Source organism: Micropterus salmoides, unplaced genomic scaffold (genome assembly GCF_014851395.1).
Source record: "Micropterus salmoides isolate LMB-PRFRI ecotype aquatic unplaced genomic scaffold, ASM1485139v1 Ms_hic_scaffold_1, whole genome shotgun sequence".
Classification (NCBI taxonomy): Eukaryota; Metazoa; Chordata; class Actinopteri; order Centrarchiformes; family Centrarchidae; genus Micropterus; species Micropterus salmoides.
In genome coordinates, this window is record NW_024040040.1 from 52,444,083 (window position 1) to 52,466,603 (window position 22,521).

General features: G+C 40.0%; 1 protein-coding gene and 1 pseudogene across 3 annotated transcripts in view; one reads left to right on the forward strand and one right to left on the reverse strand.

The window, feature by feature from the left end:
- Nucleotides 1–22,521, reverse strand: part of LOC119896614 — an 858,889-nt pseudogene that overhangs the window by 636,977 nt on the left and 199,391 nt on the right.
- Nucleotides 1–22,521, forward strand: part of LOC119896776 (CD276 antigen-like) — a 51,418-nt gene that overhangs the window by 20,568 nt on the left and 8,329 nt on the right. For 2 of the 3 annotated variants that reach the window (XM_038710223.1, XM_038710216.1), the window contains exons 4-6: nt 7,855–8,151; nt 10,164–10,260; nt 10,666–11,830. The exons of the other annotated variant lie outside the window; for it this stretch is intronic. In XM_038710223.1, the coding sequence (XP_038566151.1) occupies nt 7,855–8,151; nt 10,164–10,260; nt 10,666–10,741 (470 nt within the window). In that variant the 3' untranslated portion in view covers nt 10,742–11,830. Of the gene's footprint in view, nt 1–7,854; nt 8,152–10,163; nt 10,261–10,665; nt 11,831–22,521 lie in introns of those variants that run through there. 3 annotated transcript variants of the gene reach the window in all.

Consider the following 22,521-nt stretch of genomic DNA (forward strand, 5'->3'; position numbering starts at 1 on the left):
GACAGAGGGACAGAGGGACAGAGGACAGAGGACAGGCGTCCCTTAATGTGGTGCAGCAACCTTCATGTTTAAAATGTTCAGAAACAGTTTGACTTGTATACAGAAATTGTACGTTGTTGTTCATTGTTGCTTTTTATATACTATATATTTTTTTACACCTCTGTTTTTTTTTACCATTTGTAAACATAACTGTTCTGTTTATATTTGTTTAAAATCTGTTCAGCTGGATGTCTGTAAAATGTTCTGTGTGTAACATCAAGAGCAACTTAAATTCCTTGTATTAGTTTGCACAGTTGTACCTAATAAAGTGGCCGCTGAGTGTAGCTGCTGATTAATTACTGTAAGTCAATACAAATACACTATAAGGCTGTGTGTTTGTTGAGATGTTTGAGGATAATTAAACATAAAAGTTTCTTCAGACTTTATGTGACTTTTGATATTTCACCTGTGAGGCTGGAGTCATGTTTTCAGAATCAGCTTCAGTGGCCAGATATGTGTTCACATACGAGGAATTTGACTCCGGTCTCATATTGTTCTCGATGTGCGTACACAGAAGAAGCATAAACAAAACAGCTCAACAAACAACAGAACACACACCATAAACTAAAACATTTGTACACAGAGAACCAATAGTGTAATGAGGTGAAAAAGGTGCTGGAATAAATATTTTGTGCAGGTGTTATTATGAACATTTTCTGTACTACAACTACAATTACTGCTAGTACTACTCTACTGTACTTTTTGTGTTGTCCAAACTAAAAAATCATGTTTTTTATATTTTGACTTCATTTAGCTGACGCTTTTATCCAAAACGACTTCAATTGCTATATATGTCAGAGGTCACACGCCTCTGGAGAAACTAGGGGTTAAAGGGATACTTTGTGATTCTTATCCAATACAATTTTTATTAAATTCTGCAAATATTTCCTACATTGCTATTACATAGCAAAACTATGTTACCTTTCACAAGTGGAATAAGGGCTAAACTGAGCATGTGCAGAGTGAATTAAGTGATTTGAACTTGTTCCTGATTGGGCAAATTGGATGTGTTAAAACTGACCTGTGTTACAACCATCCCCGGTCTCCCCTACAAAAACGAAGTGGAAAACAGACTGCAATATTATTATTTACTGCTCTGATGGATATTTGCACATGTTTTAAGGAGGGCTAAAATGACTTGATAAGAAGGATGGAACAAATGCCATGAACATCATTTTAAAGGTTATATGTTTCGCTTGTAAAATCATAATCTACAAGCTAACTAGTAATTCCAGCTGTCTGATAAATGTAGTGGAGTAAAAATGACAATATTTACCTCTAAGATGTAGTCTGGGCTGGGAGAAAAAAATAAAAATAAAATAAAATCAGCCCGGGCTTTTTTGGCCCAGGCGGCTCAATACAATCAGTGGGACATTGATTTAACCTGCGGCATTGAAAAAGCTTATTAGGAGGGGGGGCTGTTCATTTTCTCTGGTTAGTACATTTTGTTTTAAGTCTGATTTAGCTAGCCAAAATGATCATACCTGCTAAAATCACAGTTACAGACGTCTTGTCACTGTGTGTGCTGCAGCTCAGTGTGTTTTTCCACCGGTTTGCAAACCTATTACACAAGTTACATGCACAACAAAGATTTATAACACAAATAAAGCAAAGTGAAAATGCCAAAAAACATCTACAACAAAACACTTGAGTTTTTCTGAGGGTCTGGATTTAACCATAGACTGCCTTGTTGTCACATGGGGTTTGAAGCTGGCAGGAATTTGATTTGGCTTCAAACTCAGCAGCACAGTGACATCTGGTGGTTTGTAAAACTCACTGCAACCCAGATGCTGAGCCTTCACTGATTGGTTTCTGTACTGCACTTTTATTTTCTTTTGTTTCACTTTGGACAATTTACAACGGCGCTGTAACTGTGCTTCTGGTCTGTAATTTTAATTTATTTAATTTGATCTAATTTTATTGTATCTTAATTGATTTTGAATTGCCTCTGTGTTTGAAATGTTCTCTATAAATAAAGCTGCTTTGCCTAAATATTAAATTATTTTGCTGACATGAAATATTAACGTACTTTTTTTGTATAGTTTTGGCCCAGTGCCACTTTGGGTTCATGTGTTTTCTCTCTTCTCTCACTAATGTGCTGATTAAAGTGCAAAACTTTAGAAACTGTCAAACTGAATGAAGCTGCTTTATGAGGCAGAAGTGATGTTTCAAGTGTCTGAAGTCATCGGCCACATGATTCTCTTCATTTAATATAAAGGATGTTATTGCCAGGTGTCAGATTATTTATACCAACATTGGTGCTGTAGTATTATATACAAATAACACACTGCAGGGGTCCAAGTCTGTTGGACCTCATTCAGCAATTAGCCGGAGCACTCCCAGAGCAGAACTGGAGAACAAAAAATACTGACACAGCACAGCTTAACATATTTTAGTAAGATATTTTTCCACACACAAACTGCAGTTCATATGTCACAACCTGTTAACTCAGACCGCAGACCAGGTTTAACAGGTTGGATATGGTGAAAGTGTTTTTGCACAATACTGTAGATTAACTTTAAAACCTGAAGAGAAATAAAAACACATACAGAGATCCTGCACTTTAACTTTCTGATTAAAAACATTTCCTCTTTACCTTCAATAAGTCTTCTTCAAATTCAGAAGTGAGAAACGCCACAATTTCTCTCAATGGAACTAAATGGAATTAATAAATGATTTTTTAGTTCAAGAAAAAGGATTAGATTGAGATTCAGGCTAAACATAAAACTCAACAAACAGCAGTTCATTTTATTGATTTACAAACAGTAAAGTTTGTAACATTTGTTCAGACTTTAAAGTTCGAGTGAAATACTGTAATATTTTGAAATGCAGTTTTTTCCTCAGTAAATCTTCAACATCATGTTTTTAAGATGTTTTTAAAATGCAGACTGCAGTGAAGCAAAATAAAATACTTTTACAATAAAACATAGAAAATGTTACTGCAGTAAAAGTACGTGAGTATAATCAGGAAAATGTACTTACAGTATTAAAGCAGTAAAATATGCCTGTGTCTGTTGTACTATTAATATACTTTTATGTATTAATATACTGATTATCTTCTCCATGAATGACTGACTTGGTTTGTAAAGATTTGTTGCATATTCACAAAGCTTGATGTGTCCAAACCTCAATATTATTAACAAACATACAATTATTATAATCATTCAGAGGAAAAGCAGCAAATCTTTACATGTGAGAAACTGAAACCAACAAATGCTTTTGCATGAAAAACTGACTTACAGCTGCAGCTGCAAACATGTGGCGACAGGTTCAGCTTACAGACAGGAATTTAGTGGGAGTAAAACAAACACAAGGCAAGACAGAAACAACAACTAGGACAGGGAAACGAGGGGAAAGGAAAAGGGCAATAAATTACAAGGTAAACAGAAATGAGGCTGTGAGGAGAGACAGGGAGACAGACTTTGACAAAGCCAGTATCAAAATAGTTAGCAATAAACTTTCTGTCAATCCACTACTTGATGATGGTCGGCTGTTCTGCGCTTCTGGTGGTCTGGAGTTTTCTCTGGATGTTAGCTTCTGCAGAAGGAGGTGAGTGAAGCTTTTACTTCAGAGATACACAAATAAGGTAAGAGCGTCCAGAGTCTTTATTCTGCGTTAGAAAAGAAGACAGAGATGTTGAACAAGAAATAGGAGGCAAGGGGCGGCTTGTAAAACTAGACTTAACAGATAAACCTTCTCCGAGCCAACTGCATGTACTTAATAACTTAGATCCAGACTACAGCAAAGCAGATCGCACTGCTGCCTGAAGCTAAGTAGTAATGGGAAGCTTATATTCTAATGTTCATAATGTTATAAAGGTGTCACATACACTTTAGCCTACAGTAACTGTTATCAGGACAAAGTTGCCCTGCATTTAACAGAATGGCATTTAGCCCAGAAAAAGGACGTGAATTCATAGTTTAGTTTAGGTCGGTCTAGCCAGGGAGGGCAGTCTATGCAATGATGCAGGTGGATCTATGAGAGTTAACACTCATCTTAAAAGGTACAATGTATAAGATATGGCCAGAATTTGATTTTATTTATATTTATAGAATATTTGTTTTTTTTTTAAAAAGTAACTAAAATCATCAGCAGAATCTTAAAGAGGTTATATTGTAGTTTTTCAATGAAATCACTAATAATAAATCAAAGTTTTCCTGCCTTGTTGTCAATGGGCTTTAGCCTCACTTAGAAATGAAGCCCACAGGTTCAAACCCCGGTTGCCCCGGCCTTTCTGTGTGGGGTTTGCATGTTCTCCCCGTGTCAGAGAGGTTTCTCTCTGGGTGCTCTGGCTACGTCCCACCGTGCAAAGACATGCTGCTTAGGTTGATTGGTGACCCTAAATTAGGTGCTAGTGTTCCTGGTTGTTTGTCTATGTGTGGCCCTGCGAAGGCCTATAGAGCAGGCTTTTAATTCTTTATGACCAAAACTCTTGCTCAGCTCAGCAATTTGAATATTACCTGGATAATCATAATTTAATCCAGGCCAACCTCATCCACAGAGTGCTTCTTTTGATTGGTGGACTCTTACGGATTATAGGAATATAAATGATCGAGGAAAGGATCCGTCCGTCCAGCCTAACCACCCTGCTGGGTGACAGGTCTTGATTTTAAGTATAAAATTGGTTATAAAACGAGTAACATTATTTCATTGTTTCAAGTGATATAATATCTCAATTTAACAGCTTTTTATTATGATCTTTTATTTATAGCACACATTTACTCTCAGATGTTAAAAACTCACAGTGAACACTACACTTGGTCAAGACCATTTGGTGTCGCTTGTAACACCCTCAAATAAGCAACAATACAATATTGTAGTGAACCAACATTGACATTTAATTATGTCAAAAAGAAGAACACAGCATCTCCCGTTCGTCTTCCCCTAAAAAAGATGGGGGTCAGGGTTTGAGTTATGTGGGAGTTCAGCTTCCATAAGGAGGTCTGAGCTCCTATGGAAGCAGTAAAATCATGCATCTGTGGGGTCTCTAATTCATTCACCAACATCCATTATTTTGAATCACAATGTATCAATAATGTATTCTTCATTATAATTAGTACCTACTATTATGTACATTAAACAAGAAAAACAGACAGTAAATGAACACACTTTCCTAATGAACTACGCATGACTCACAAGATGGCGCACTTCTCCACCATCAGCCACTATGTTTGCACAAGTTTTGACCGAGCAGGTTGAGACCGCGTCCCATAAACCGCGAAAATAAACTCAGTTGTATTGTAGCCTACTGTATTACTCTGTATTGACTGCAGCTTATTTGTTAGTATTATTGGCTTTTTGATGCATCCTTGCTACTGTGTGCCAACGAAAAGCAGTGCATAAAATAATAACACTTAAATATTACCATAAAGGGTGGAATTGCGGTCTCTCCTTGAGCAATAGTCTTTGATGGCACGGATTGCCTAGTGTGAGTTATTCAATCAATATTATCCTGAAAGTATTTAGTTAAGCAGTTCTTTCTATCTGCTATGATCACTATGAAATGTTGTTTTAACTGTGACCATTCTTATCGTTACAACGGTTAACAATAGATTCTCCTTTCATTTTATCAAATGCTTTAAATTAAGAAATGTAAAACTGTTTATGGTATTTAAGTATTAAGTATTTGAGTTGATATTGTGGAAAGATAATGTGATTAAAACACGCAAAAGACTTTAAAGAAATCACCTCGAGTTAAAATAAAACATCAAGACCCACAGTTGAGGGGAGTGAAACGACACCCCGAAGTGACGTCACAAGTCCGAAACAGAGGACAGATAAAACACCTCGCGCCCCTTTGTTCAGACTCTTGCTCTTCGCTCCTCTCTCCAGACGCCTCTCTTCGCAACCCAGCATCCTGCTCCAAGAAGTCTGGTCCGGAGAATCTCCGCGACTTCTAAGTTTCCTTTGTCTCATAGCAACTTATTTAGCCGTGTTCCCTAGGTTTCGAGAACCCTCTGTGAATTTACCTTTTGTTTTGTCAAAGTCATAGGTCGTTTAATTTACGGCACTTTAATTCTTTTAAAAGCTTTTATTTCGGTTCAAATGAATTTCACTACTCCCAACAACCAGTTGCCTACCTAACTCTAGAGAGACAAGCCCGGGCTAACGGCCCGTTTACTGCAAGGGTTTCACGCAATCACCAACCAGACGAAGGACTCAGGGACATTCTCGTTGGCAAAAGACCAGATCGAGAGGCCATGTGGCGTGCAGAGCCGCTGAGGGCTGTGAACGCAACAACGCCAAGCAGCCTTCGATACCGGATGGTGGGGAATCAACAGGAAGCAAGGCTAAACAAACTACATACAACAGCGATTCAGGCGGTGCCCCAAACGAGTGCTTATTATATGATATTTCAAAATATTATTATTCATAATTTCATTAATATAGTGTAGGATCACTATAACATACATAGTCTGGTCAAGTTAGCAATAATCGTATCCTATCCTTACATAACCTATGCAACTCTTTTTGTTTCACACAAGAAGCAAACACCAGCCTCCTACATGAATGTTCACTTTGATCTGTCCACTGCAACACTTGTACTTTACTGTTACTATATATTAAGTGTTCAAAAATGAAACTACAGGGCTTCCCCCAGTGCGCTGAACAATGACACTAAGGGAGTGCCCAGTGCGTTACAAAGTGATGCCAAGGGGTCTTGACCAACTGTCCATATGTGATGGCTTGGCGTGGAATCTGTGTATCGTCATGTAAACCAACTAAAGCCTTCATTTATTGTTTCCTAACTTACAAAATAACGATGTTGTTTGTACCTGATGTGTTGCAGATGCAGAGGTGTCCTGTGTTTTTATGAAGAGCTGCATCTTACCGTGTAGCTTCCGGGGGCGGCACTGATGCAGTCATCCACTGGACTCTGGTGACAGCAGGAAACTCTCTTGTCCACTCCTACTACCACAACCAAGACCAGCTGGGACACCAGGGCCAGCGCTTCAGAGGCAGGACATCACTGTTCAAGGACCAGATCTCCGGAGGAAACGCCTCGCTCCAGCTGACTGGGGTCCAGGTTCAGGACCAGGGCAGCTACAGGTGCTTCACCAGCACCATGACTAGCAACAAGGAATCATTTATCAACGTACAAGTGGACGGTACGAGAAACACACAGTAAATACACAAAACCATCAACTTGTATTTTCTTCAGGTGCAATTAAAATATACATTTAGCATTTGTGCTGTCAAATTAGTGAATTAAACTTTTTTATTTTTTTGCATAAAATTATTAGTAAATTCATCCGTTCATACAGCATCAAGATCTCTGTTTTTGCAGCTCCGGTCCATAAAGTCGACATGGAGCAGGAAGAAAACAGGATCACCTGCAGCTCAGAGGGGATCTACCCTGAGCCTGAACTCACCTGGTCCACCAGACCTCCGTCCAACGTGACCTTCAAGAACACAACCAGAGTCCAGCAGACTGAACAGCAGCTCTACAACATCAACAGCTCTCTGATACTTTCAGACAGGGTTACTGATCTGGTCTACAGCTGCACCGTCAGCACTCGCAGGAACAGGAGGAGAACCACTTTGAGGGAACTGAGTGAGTATTACGTCTAATCTGTCAACTAAACCAATAAACCAGGTTGGTGTCTGCTCTGATTTAAAAGATTCCTGCAACTACACAACAACAAACTACTGCTAGAACCTTTTTTACCTTTTCACTAGTGGTTTAGATACTGCAAACTAATTTAGTAAACAAACACATCAAACCCTTTATTATCTGACAGTGTCTCAGTATGTGTTTCTATTAATTGATTCACAGGCGTTTGATTGTATTTGTTTTGTGTTGTATATTTTCAGCTTCTCTCGATGGTTCCAGCTCTGACACAACAATCCCCTGCTCTGCCTCAAACACTTCCCTTCTGAACTTCAGCCTCGTCTGGAGATTCAACCACAGTCGGATCATCCTGAACCGGACCAGGACCAGCGTCCCCTACACAGTCTCAGAGGAGTGGAGGCAGCAGGTGAAGGGTGTGTCTGAGTCAGGCAGCCTCACACTACAAGACTTGTCTTTGAAACAGGAGGGGATATACACCTGTGAACTCAGCGATGACGAGGAGACAAACATAACCAACACCCTGCTGAGGATAGAGGAAGGTAAGTTTAGCAGCATAAAATCTCAGATTTAATAGTTAGGCAGGATTTCAATCAACGGTCAAAGAATCAGTTAAAGAACCCTGTTTTTGTTTCACATGGAGACACATGCTTCTATACATACTACAGTCTGGGTCATACACAGATGAAAACAAAATTGTGACCACCTGCCGGCAGTAGAGGAGCTCCTTTGTTTATTTTTTTGGCTGAACAGCATGAAAAAGTCAAAAGTGGGACAGGATGGGAAATACAGTACAGACATACATAGAGAGCACAAAACAAGCGTTAAATGTCCTTAGTTTTCGTCTTTGCCAATTTTTTATATAGGACCTATATTTCGGGTGGATATGAAGCCGGGTGGAACTGACGTTGCGGGGCAGTTGGTCTGGCCGGTGTCCGGACAGACGATAGGCACCTGTTGGTGAGCCGCGGGTGTGTTATGTTTTATCCTCCGCATGAAGAGCTGGCACGCTGTATGTCAAGTGGCTGTGCAGCCACGATGTCAAGAAGTCAGATTTAAATCAGAATTGGTGTCTTGCTTTATTCGTCAGGAGAGTCTGGGTGAGAAGCAGGTGTGGCATTAGGGGTAACTTAGTCGGTGAGACCCAAGTAGGGATCGGCTACGTAGCTGGTGGGGTTTGAACATGTTTTCTAATACAATCGTACAGAATAATTTAACAAACAACGATAGAGTTTTGTTTAGTTCGGGTTTCAGGTAGTGAGTTGCTGCCTTGGTGGTTTTCTTTTCCTTGTTTTGTTTTGTTCTGTTTAGATGGTCTGGCTTAGAGCTCATCATACCTGTGTGATGAACTTGCCCCTAGTACATTGACCATGAGCTCCCCTTGCGCTGGGTTAACGTGTCTGCTGGTCATTGACTGCATGTCAGCTAGAGACTGATGTAATGAACTTCTTGGGACCACTGGCTAGTAGAATTAGGGTAGTTTAGCTCTTAGGGTTTACTGTATGTAGGTTAGAAATTATACTGTAGATTGAATGTGTTTTATTTATTTGTAGTATTTATTTAGACAATGTGTTAGTACTTCAAATATATATTTGCTGAGTGTTTGGGCTCATATTTACAAGCTTCTGAACTGAACTGAGCTTGGTATCGTGCAGCGACAAACACTAAAACTAACGATGAAGCTTATAAAAGTTAAATGAAAACTTAGCATTTTCAAAAAACTAAAAGTAACGTTAAAAACTAATTAATACTAAACTGAAATTGAAAACAAAAAGTCAAAACAAAATAAAAATAAAAAGCTAATGAAAAATCCAAAAAAACTATAATAACCTTGATCAATCTATCTCTATCAACAGGCTATGTACCACAGTACTTTAAAGCAGCTGTAATTAAACCTCTTCTGAAAAAGCCCAAACTTGATCCTGATGTTTTAGCCAACTATAGACCTATATCTAACCTTCCATTTCTCTCTAAGGTTCTGGAGAAAGCAGTTGCTAAACAGCTGTGTGACTTTCTACAGAGCAGTAGCACCTCTGTGACACATTATCTAAAGATATAGTTTCCCTTGATGGCATCGCCTTGGCCTCCAGCAGGGGAATCTGGAGTTACCTTTGATCAGGACATGTCGTTTAAGTCTCACATTAAGCAAATTTCAAGGACCGCCTTTTTCCACCTACGTATTATTGCGAAAATCAGGAACATCCTGTCTAAAAATGATGCAGAAAAACTAGTCCATGCATTTGTTACTTCTAGGCTGGATTACTGCAATTCCAGATGGCCTGTAAAGTAGAACAAATTGGACCCTGAGTGATCGGAGTGAGGAAACTTTGTGGATTCATACATTTGTATAAATGAAAATATAACTGCTCTGTGAGATGGACACAGACAAGGTCCAAACCTTTCTAGAAGTTCTTCAAACAAACATTAAAGGCATGTTGCCCACCTGGCAATATGAACGTTATTAATACACTGCAACCCAGGAATTATCAGTCAGTCCACTCGTGGAAGTTTGGTTAGTAGAAAGTTCAATAAACTGAATCTTTTTCTGTTTCAGGGAGTCAAACTGGTGTCACACGTGTTATTGTAGGTTTGGTGGTTGGAGCCATTTTTGTTGTAGTTCTAGCAGGACTTGGTGTACGGTACTACAAAAGGTAAGAAAACACATTCTGCCGTCACCTGCTAATTATTGATTATGTAAGTTGTTTATAGTGATGATGATGATGATGGACAGAGATAGGAAGAAGACCGGATATGGAACTATAAAACCTTCATCTGTACTGAGTACAGAAAAGTTCTTTCACAATTACATTCAAATCATTTTGCACTACATGACAAACTCATTAATCAATAATTACTGAAACAATCTTTCAAGTTTAAAAGAACTGCTGTCTCTGCTAAAATATTGTCCTAAGTAAGACACAAGCAGAGTGTGACATCATGTACAACTAATAGAAATAGATCAATTCTGGCTCAGTAGTCTGAAGAAAAACAGAAAATCTTGTCTTGAGTTTCACTTTGATGTGTTTCACTAATGAATTCTGTTCATTTGTTTGCAGGAAGAGCCACTCGAAGGAATGTGAGACCAGAGACAAAGTCTGGAAGCAAACGTTTGACTCCGCAATGAACCCCTGAGTAACTGCAAGATGCAACAACCAGCTGCTGCAGTGAGATGAAGTCACACTGTGCTGCTCTGAAGTTTCACTGCATTAAACTAATGTGAGCAAAACTTCCATTGAGGAATCCATGTGAGATGGACAAGACTAAAAAAGACTAAAAGTAGCTGCTAGAGTGAAGACAAACTCAGTCCAAACACTGAGTCCACTAAATGGATGATCATGAACTTTATTCAGATATTAAATCAGCTAATAACTTTGAGCTGCTACAGTCTGTTTGTAATCCTGTGTTACTTTCAGTAACAGTTCCAGCTCATTGTTGGTCCGTGCAAACAATATCTGGTGTGATTCTTTGTCTGTAGTATTTCATTCTTTCCCCAAATCTTCTGTGGAATAGACCATCTTGCTTTTTGTTTACACCGGCACATGCATGCCCAGTGTACGTGAACGGCCACTTAATGTACGTTTTCAGTCGTTTTAATATAGTGATGGGAAAAGTGAGTCTTTTTGCTGAATCGGATCTTCAAATCTCGTTCAGCAAAATTAACTAATGTTTTTTTGAGTCATTTCGTTCATTTGAACCAGGCTGGTTTTTGCAGCTCTGCAGCCCTCTAGTGGGCGATTAAAAAACAGCGCAGTTCTCAAACACAGAAGGCTGCCTGGCTTGCTTTAATTGACAAAGTATAATGCTCAAATTCACCTCTTGATCTTTCTTTATCATGGTTCTATAAAGCCCCATGGAGCCACAACCAAATTCAAACCATGTAAAAACCACAGAAATATGTTGTCAATAATCAATCGCCACTACTAACGGCTAAATCCGTCCGCCGAGCTGTCACGTGACAAATGAACGACTCAAACAGACCCACAGAAGAGAGTCGTGAACTAACAATACTGTTTCCTGTGCTGCCGGAGCCCGGGCAGCTGCCGTGTGATGCGTGAACGTGAGAGTCCAAGACTATTCACTATTCTAACAAATTAGTCATTGAGACTACTCGTTCCTCCTGAGTCATAAACAAGATTAGGCCAAATGAACAAGCTACTCACTGAACGACACAACGGAGATACGCACTCAGATACGCAGCTAAAATGCTGGTGTGGACGGGGATCTTATTCGTATATATTTAAACCATATATTACCATTTGTATTCATAATAGTTTGTTTAGTTTTGTTTACAATCTTTGTTCAGCTGTAGATCTGTAAAATGTTCTGTGTGGAAGAGCAACTTAAATTCCTTGTATGTGTTCATTAGTTTGCACAACTGTACCAAATAAAGTAGCTGCTGATTAATTACTGTAAGTGAATACAAATACAGTATAAAGCTGTGTGTGTTGAGATGTTTGAGGATCATGAGTGGATAAAATTTTTACCACGTCATCATTTTCTTCAGACTTTATGTGACTTTTGATATTTCACCTGTGAGGCTGGAGTCATGTTTTCAGAATCAGAATCAGCTTCAGTGGCCAGGTGTGTGTTTACATATCACTCCGGTCTCATATTGTTCTGGATGTACACAGAACAAGCATAAACAAAAACATTTGTAGACAGCAAGACAAGAGCGCAAAGGTGACGATGCTGGAGGAAAAAAAACTGCACTACAGCTACAATTGCTTCTACTAGAACTAAAGTACATTTTGTGTTGTCTGAAGTAATTAAACATGTTTTCTATTTGACTTCATGGAGTTCTGCTGTTTGTTAAGAGACACAGTAAAATAGATGATCTGTGTTTTCAGTTTCTGTCCTGCAGAGGGCGCTGCAACACCATCAGTGCTCTTTCATTCTCTTGGGGAAAGAAGTACTCATATACCATCAATCCCACTCTGCAAATACACATAAAAGTATAAGAACAAACATTTAGTCACAGTATCAAAAGTAAAAGTACTGGTTGGGCCTCTGAGAGCGTTACATCGATGCATTGACACACAGCTGGTTGAGGTGGAGCTCATGTTTACAACATTATACACTGTTGGGTACTTTACAACAAAATGTCATATTTTATAATTTAATCATATATTTTGTGTACAATTATAACCTGCAAAGTAACGAGTAAGTAAAGCTGTGCTACAGAATCAGGTCTGTGCAGAAACAGGTGATTCTATACTCTGTTATTACACAGCTGTCTGATTGAGGAAGGCAGTAAAGCAAACTGTCAGACAGTAAACCCATTAACAAGGTGCTTTCCCAGCAGAACTGCTGAAACCAGCTGCAACATAATAAAGCCTCAAGCACCACTCAGTGAAACACAGACGCTGTAACAGGAAGTCATATAAAGGTAAAAGAATAAACACAGTAAAAGTAGTCAGTGAGGCCTCGTCAGTTCAAGTCGGTTATTTTACCACGAATCACATCAATCATGTCACGAATTGACAGACTATTGGACGGACCAGCCTTGTGTGTGGACACCGTGGGCTGAACTCTTTTAACACCACAGTGGTCATCTCAGCACGATTCTTGTGATGGACTGCAGAACAGAACAGCACGGACCAACCAAACGTGTCAATTTAAAAACAGGCCGTTGCCAAATCACCCATAAAGAAATGTGTGGTATTGGATGTAATCTATAATGTGACATGTACAATCATTTGAAAAATGGACGATCATTCTCTCTCTCTCTTTTTTTACTGTCCCTATTTCATAAATTGTCTAAACTTTTCCAGTCCACTTTCCACTTTTGTTCACTGTACTGTCGGTTTTCTCGTTCTGTTTTGGCTTGATACAGAATTCAGCATTCTTCAGTCCTCTTTAGAAGACGATGATCCTGTGAGCTTGTTGAGCTCTAAGTGATCTGTTCTTGCTTGTAAACATGTTGTTGTGTCTGTTGTGCATCAGCAGTTATCCAGTGATGACTGCACTGTGTTCATCCTGAGCTCCAGCCTACTTCATTTTATCTCTTTGGCTTCGGTGTCATGTTCCAGCAGCACTCAACCTCAGTATAGTCTTCATCCTGTCCAGGACTGGATCAGCCTGAATGAAGTCCAGGACTTGCCTCAGTTAAAGAAGATATAATGTGTTAGTTTGTTCTGATGGCGTGTTAAAAAGGTATTTTATCTAGTCAAATGTTTTGTTCTCAGTCTTTCCTTTCCCTCAATTCTAGTTCATATATTAATCTGCCCTAAATGGTTTCATCTCTTTCTGCATGCTCTTCTGCATCTTTCCTTTTCTTTCTCTCCAAACAGGAAACCCATTTAAACCCACTTATCACATAGATGTTTTAGTGTTTTTCAGTCATAGATTTCACAACTGGCGAAAGGATTTTAGGAGCTGTCTCCCACTCTGTTTACTCACAGTTTATCCAACACATGCTCATTTAATCTAGTTTTTTGTTTCTCTGTGTATCAAACTTTCCCTCATCCTTATTGTAAGACATTTGTTTGGTGCTCTGCATTGCCTTTCCCTACTTTCTGATCCTTTCTTCCACATGGACAACGCTTTCAAATGCTTATATTCTTAGTTTAAATTGATGTTACATGCATCAGCTGTGTGAGATCAGCAGGTAAAACCAAAAGAGCACTCTAAGCTTTTAATTGGTGTTTGCTGGGAATCCAGGACCATATACAGCCTAGGCCTAATGTATTTTTTATTTCAGATATACTCACCACTGAAGGACAACGGAGGTCCAACTCTGATAGAGATGATAGTGGAAAAGATCCGGAGCGCTGTCGGTCTTTAAATCAGGGAGGAGGAGGCTGAAACACTTTAATCCAGTGTTATCAGCCGCCTCAGGTCCGAATTCTGCCAAACCATCCTACTTCTGACACCAAATAAAATAAAAACGTTTCATTTAGTGAGTCTTCTGAAATAAAGAAGTTAATCCAGACGGTTGTATTCTTTGCAAAAGATCAGACAAAAAGAGTGCAAACAGTCTGCAGAGTGGGAGACAAAGAGCCAGGAAGAAAGAGGTAACTTTATACTCTAATGTTATTACGCAGATGTGTTAGGGAGGAAGAGAGTAGAAACCAACTGAAAGCCTATCAAAGACAATCAGATAAGAAACCCATTAAGGAGCTACTTTCCACTGGGGAAACCAGCTGCAACTCTACTGAAGCATTGCGCACCACACAGTGAAACACAGGCCAGTGTAGGCTAAGGTGTATGAAGGCAAAACCGTGACGACATTTACATTTATTTATTATTATTATTAATCTGTGAAGAATCAGAATCAGAAACAGCTTTATTGCTGAGTAGTTTTTTAAACTTTATACTAAATAATGTGCTTTGGTGACTTTGTGCGTGACAATAGACATAATAAACATATAAATATAAAAATGAGAAAATGTACATAGAATAAGCTAAAGTTGAAGTCTAGAAGAAGACAAATAAACTAAAATAAAGATGATGTAGGGTACAATATGTCATTTAGTTATTTAGTGAAATGTCGGAATTGAAATGTGCAAAAGATGGAAAGAGACTGTTTAGAATAGAACAGAATAGAATAGAATAGAATATACTTTATTGTCCCCTAGGGGAAATAGGGGAAAAGTCATGGACTCAAGAGTGCGTAGTGCATAGTAGTAGCTGCCCTTACAGACAATAAATACACGTAAAATACATATAACAGCTGAAGACGTACATGTAGGCTACATACACTCATGACACATCCAATAAAAGATTAAAACAAAAAATTTAAAAGTGGTATGTCATGGGCTACTTGTGTCTTTAGTATAAAGATCTGTTGTTTCACATTATATTTGATGTCTGATGGCTGTGGATGTGTCTATAATAAAGTGCTGCTGACAGTCTTTCTGCCTTTTCTTTCTCTGATGCTCAAAAGCAAGAAAACACAAAGCAAAACAGACACAGAGCAACTAGGACAACATGTATAAACTCCTGGGAATATAATTTATTTAAAAAACGTCATATGTGTTGTTTGAAAAAATGTGTAAAGTAATTAAAGGTGTCAGATAAACGGAGTGAAGTAAAAAAGTAAAAGCAAGTGGCATGAAGAGAAAAGACTTTCCTACGATACAATCATCCTGCTTTGTTTCAGTATTTTCAGCTTAGAGCTCAAACATTTTTTTCCTGAGACTTCTGGAGGATGCTTATTAGAGGGGGTGGATCACATCACGTGATCAGTTTCTGTTTTAATGTAAAGGAACAGATTGCTTCAGGGGAGGATGGGGGACGGCTGTGCAGCGTGTCAGACGGTCTGGAGTTTTCTCTGGATGTTTTCTCCTGCAGAAGGAGGTGAGCTACCACCTCCCTACTTTCTCTTGTTCAGTGAGAAACGTGAGCTCTAGTTTGTCCTGCCAGCTAGGATTGGAGATCTATGAGATATTCTGGTTCTGAACTGCAGTGGGAGGCATGTACATGTAAGAATCTGTACATTCTTGATTAAAAACCATGTGAAATATCTTTTCTCTTTCGTCTCCTCAATTCGTGTGTGTTTCCAAAACGTCTCTGGTGAATCTCGCCGACTCGACTCGTAAGCATCGGAATGCACAGATTAAATATCAATGTCTGGAGGTTATAACGTTTTGTAGCCTGCAGCAGCTGTTATCAGGGCCCAATTGAAAAAGCATTTTTAAATCAGAAGACCATATTCAGGGTGAATTTTAGCAACAAAATGTTAAAAAAATAAAAATAATAAAATTAGTTCAATAATAGGCTTACAAAATTTGTATTATGTAGTACTTGAAATGTTCAGACTTTACAGTGATAAAGTAGACATGACTTCTTAGGCCTTTCGGTAAAGTAAAAAAAAGATTTTGTCCCCATAAAATAGGCCTATTTCCCCAAACAGCTGTCAATGCCGAACTAAGTTGGGCAGTTGCGTTGGGGTGTGTCCAATTCCAATTCTGCTGGTTTAATGGCGGAAAAAATGGTCAGTGCGCCAGGCGCTTGGTTTAAAAGGGTTGTACTTAGTCTGTGAATTAGTCATGGGTGTGTTTTGGGAGTAACATGCAATACAACGGTCAGTGTCATCTAATGGCGCATTAATAAAACCATCAATTGGCTGACTGAATTGCAGACTCACAGCAGAGAGGAGGAGATGGACATAAGTGTAGCCGTAATATAAAAAGCCGTCTCTGATCATGAAGCCTAATGTTCCTCTGTGGTTTATGACCTCTGAACTTAGAGTGCATGGTAACAGACTGATGCTGTCTCCTCTATGAAACGTCTGGATCCTCACTCTTTAACAGGGCCGTGCAGAGACCTTTGGAAGGGCAGGTGCTCAAAGTATAAAAGGGGCACAGGGAACAAGGATTTAAATAGGGCTGTTCTCAAAATATCGATACAGAAATATACTGTTATTTATTCCTTGATTATATGCGTATACAAATGCTTCTGTATCGATACATCAGCAAATGCTGTGACACAGTTTTGAAAAAGAAACACAGGGAATACACAGATCTAGCTTTAAAACACGGTGGGCTGACACAAATTACAGGGAACAGTTGCTGTTGAGGGGTTTCTGGGGATGTTGCTGCTGCTGCTGCTGCTGCTGCTGCTTTTGTTGCTGCTGATACTACTGAAGGTGATCTGTGACTACAGATATTATAACAAACATAGTATAGGCGTCTATCTAAAAACTAAAATGTAGACACAGAGAGGCTGAGCAGGGAAAATCTGTCTGCCAGACGCGCTGATTGTCTAATAATTCCAGGATTGGTGCGTTTTGATGGTTTATTTACAGGTAAGTTAGACTATACAGGTGATCAGTTCCATACAGTAAAGATATCAATAAAATACTAGAAAAACTGAACAGCGGTCAGCAAAATTAGGCTTTTCCCCATCACCCATCACCATCATCATGAACAGGTGATATCCTAATTTACTATCAGCACCCACACCATGTGATTAAAGCTTGTGAGCAACCAAAAGAAGGGAGTGTTCAAGAACCCATACCTGGCTCCTACATTCTGGCCCCTAATTATTACAGTCAATACTTATTACAAATTCATTACACATGCAGGAATATACATTATCATACATTCATAGTCCATTGCAACAATTGTTCATCTGTCATCCGTCATATAGATCATATATGATCAAAGTCTGATGATTCCTGAAGAAGGCAGATCTTGGTGACAGGCCTACATACACAGCTGGTTGGAGTTTTAATCCAGACTTGTCGCACAAGCCCCCTCCTGTCGGGAACTGCTTCAGTGATTTTACCAATGATCCAGGAATTACAGGGGGCAGAATCATCCACTATGAGCACTATGTCTCCAGGGATGAAGTTGCGCTTGACTCTTGTCCATTTCTGACGTTCTTGTAGTTGTGGTAGGTACTCCTTAGTCCATCTTTTCCAGAACAGATCGGACATGTACTGAACCTGCTTCCATCTCCGGCGTGCATAGATGTCCTCCTTCTGAAACAGGCCGGGTGGTAAGCATGGTTTGGCCTTAAGAAGAAGAAGGTGATTAGGTGTCAATGCTTTTAAGTCATTTGGATCTGTAGATTCTTTAGTGATAGGTCTACTGTTCAGAATTGATTCCACTTCACAAAGCTCTGTGCTGAGTCCTTCTTCATCCAGACTTTGTGTCCTCAAAGTGGAGTTGAGGATTTTCCTGATGGAGAGAATCAACCTCTCCCATGCTCCTCCATTATGTGATCCAGTTGGAGGGTTGAAGATCCACTTAACCCCCTTTAAAGTCAGAGCATCATTGATCTTCTCAAGGTTCCATCCTTCAATGGCTCTTCTCAGCTCACGCTCTGCTCCGACAAAGTTGGTGGCGTTGTCTGAGTGTAACTCTTGAACCTGTCCGCAATGAAACGTCTCAAGGCGTTAATGAAAGAGTCTGTGTCCAATGATGAAGCCACTTCAATGTATACTGCTCTTATTGCCAAACATGTGAAGATGACTCCGTATCTCTTCACAAGGATTCTCCCACACTTGACTTCAAATGGACCAAAATAGTCCACTCCAACAAAACTGAATGGAGGTTCCTCTGAAGAAACTCTGTCTTCAGGCAAGTCTGCCATTTGTTGTTGACCTGCAGCTCCATGTAACCGACGACAGACCACACACTTCGACAAGACCTTCCTTATGGAAACACTAGCACCAGGGATCCAGTATCTCTGATGTAATCTGGATAACATGTGATTCCTGCCTCCATGACCAACCTCTTGATGAATGTGTCACAGAATGAGGTCATTAATATGAAGATCTTTAGTTAGCATGGCAGGATGCTTGGACTCTTCGGACATGACAGCCTTACTAAGTCGTCCTCCAACTCTCAATACACCATCATCCAGTATAGGATTCATCTTGTATTTGTGACTGTCTCTTTTCACACACACTCCCTTTTGGAGACTTGAGAACTCTTCTGAGAACCTTCTTCTCTGACAGAATCTTATTACCTGCATCTCGGCTTCCTTGATCTCTCCCACTGAGAGATAATCGCGACAGAGCTTGTTTTTGAAGTTGTGTGGCTCACAAATGCTGTACTTGTCACGATCCTGTCCTGAGCGTGTCTGGTTTTCAGTCCTGTCTGTGTGTCTTGTTGCGGAGTCTGGGTTTTTGTTCCATGTCTGTGTTCCTAGTCCTGTGTTTTAGTTCTTGTGGTAGTATTTGATTCTAGTTCTTTCTCTGCATCTTTTGGGTTTAGTCTGCTGGGTACTCTGTGTTCTAATTTCTCTGTTATGATCCCTGTGTTATAGTTGGTTAGGTGTCATTTATGTTCTCTGCCAGTTTCAGTAATCTGATTTTGTTCATTCAGCTCTAGTCTCTGTTTAGCCTTTATTATTCATCCACATCTTATTTAGTATCTGTCTTGCCTCGTATCTTAGTCCTGTACCTTAGTTTATGTGTTAAATGTTCACTCCCGGTCTGTGTACTTCTGTGTTTTGCATCTGCGTCTCCCTGTTCCCCCCTGCTGTCTCTCTGCCTCGTTAACCCTGATCCCTGTCACCTGTGTTGCTCGTTAGTCCTTGTGTATAAATGTCTGGTGTTTCTGTTCATTCCCTGTCTGGTCATTGTCGCATGAATTCCCTGTTGTATGAAGTTGCTGCTCTTGGATGTTACCAGTTTCCTGTACCTGGGAGTTCCGTTTTTCATGCTTGGGATCAATAAACCCTGGAACTCAATCTCTGCTCACAGTGTCATACGTTTGGGCTCTCCCCTGCTTTGCGCACCCAGTGATTGTGACAGAATGACCGGACCAATTAAGAGCCCAGCAGACACTCTAACTGAGGAACAGATTGACGTGCTAAGGGAGCTTTTGGCCCTGAGGAATATGTGGTTTGGGGCTAGTCACATTAGCCATAAGGCAGCTATCGTGTCCCTCGCCTGGAAGAGCCTGGCTGCTCAGCCAGGAGCAGCAGACTCTTTCCCAGGGTGGGTGTTGGACTTCCTCGACATCTCAGCCGATCTCCCAGCCATGCCATCATCGGTTCCTTAGTCCGCCTCCTGCCCCCTGGTGTACTGACCCAGGAAATGCAAACAATATTCAGCATTATCAGTTCTTCCCTCAATAACCTGTTCAAAGGATTGCATGAAAGCATGGTACTGTAGTGGATCACAATCAAATATTTGGATGTCTCTCTTAGGCAATGATGAAAGGCATTGTTGATTCACCGGCATTGAAATCAGTTCATTTTGTTTCTCCATTATAAACAGTGGATTGTGATCATTGTTGCCCTTCATAGGAGATGCATGGACATGACTGTGATGAGATACTTGAGGCGCTGCTGTATTTGGGGCTGTGTTCTCATTCTCCGCTCCATTGTTGCAGATTTTTTGCTGAAAAATATAGACGTCTATCTAAAAACTAAAATGTAGACACCGAGAGGCTGAGCAGGGAAAATCTGTCTGCCAGACGCGCTGATTATCTAATAATTCCAGGATTCCAATTGGTGCATTTTGATGATATATTAGACTATACTGGTGATCAGTTCCATACAGCAAAGATATCAAAATACTAAAACTGGGCAGGTGCTCAAGCACCCATTGCACCCCCCCTATGCACGTGCATGCTCTGGAGGACTGATTAGGAGGACGGCTGCTTTACTCAAGACAGTTTCACTGTATGAACCTGGACTGTGTGAGACCTTTTGAATGTGTAGAAGAACACAGAACATTATTAACATCAGATCCTGACCCTAGGCTGGGCCCAAACAATCCTGTCGGGAGATTTTAGTAATCAATAAAGTTGTACTGCACCGTTGAGGTTGGACCTGTTTTTGTAAACATTTCATGGTTTCACTTGATGTAATACCTACAAAGTTTTAGTAATAGATTCTGTTGGGCCCCATTTGATCTGTTTTCAACAGCTCCCTATCTACTAGTTGTGTTGCTGATTATTTTAAAACAGCTTGTGTGAACCAACTTTTAAAGAAACCTGGTTTAGATCCCTCCCTCCCACATAATTTTAGACCAATTTCAAAACTGCCTTTTACTGCAAAGATTCTAGAAAGAATTGTGTCCAAACAGCATATTTGAAAAGTTTCAGTCTGGTTTTAGGAAGTACTACAGCACTGAGACTGCCCTGCTTAAAGTCACCAATGACCTTTGAATGTCTGCTGATGAAGGCATGTGCTCAGTCCTTGTACTCCTGGACCTTAGCGCTGCTTTTGACACCATTGATCACAACATCATGTTAGACAGACTGAGGCACTGGGTGGGGATCTCTGGTACTGCCCTAGAATGGTTTTCATCCTACCTGTCAAATAGGAAGTTTTGCATGTCTGTAAACTGTAACTATGTCTCCTCGTTCTGTCCAGTTAAATATGGTGTGCCTCATGGGTCGGTCTTAGGACCCCATTTTGTTTTCTTTGTATCTGCTTCCCCTTGGACATATTATCCATAAACATGGCATTTCTTTTCATATTTATGCTGATGACACACAAATATACTTGCCCGTCAGATCCACAGACCCTGGAATGCTGAGTTCACTTAACAACTGCCTTTCTGAAGTTAAAAAATGGATGTCAAATAATTTCCTCCAACTGAACTCAGACAAAACAGAAATCCTGGTCATCGGGTCTCAGCAGATGGCAAATTAAATACTGCCATCTGCTGGTTCCCTAGTAAATCACATTAAGCCTGTTGTTTAGCTGGAGCTTATTGAATTATTTGGACTGCAGCTGTGATTGTTTTTATTCTGGATCAATCTGCTGATTATTTCCTCCATCAATCCATTGGTTGTTTGGTTTGTAAAGATTCTGCCATCACAGTTACCCAGAGCCCAAAGTGACACCTTCACAGTCCTTGTTGTGTTCAAACCTCAACATTATTAACAAACATCACAATTATACAATCAGTCAGAGGAAAATCAGAAGATCTTCAGATGTGAGAAGGATCAAATGTTTTTACAGCACAAATTACATAATGTGTCACCCAGGAACCAAGAGCTGACTTACGCCGCCTTCCAGACTGGTCGGAACTGGGAAATTGCCAAGTTAAAATGTCTGACTTGCCAAGTCAGGGTACATATTTTTGCTGCGTTCCAGGCAACTGGGAACTCGTAAATTTCCGACCTCCAACTGGAAAAAGTACCTTGGAACTCTACCTTATGTCGGATTTCCTACTAGTGAACTTGGAGAAAAAATATACCCTGACTTCATGAGAAGCAGCTGAATGATGTCACACAACAAAGGCAGCTCCCATAGAAGCACACGTTGTAAATGGTAAACAATAACCTGGCACCATAAAGCATATTTGCATGTATTTAATTAAAAGTATAAATACTATCATATAGTAAAACTGTTAGGAATGTGGTTTTTGTGTCCGTGGTCAGGCCGACTCCAGCTCCTCGTGACCGGTCCATGGTCCTCAGCCCAGCAGTCTCGCCCATGGTCCTCAGCCCAGCAGCTCAGTCCGTGGCCCTCAGCCCAGCAGCTCTGCCTCCTGAGGT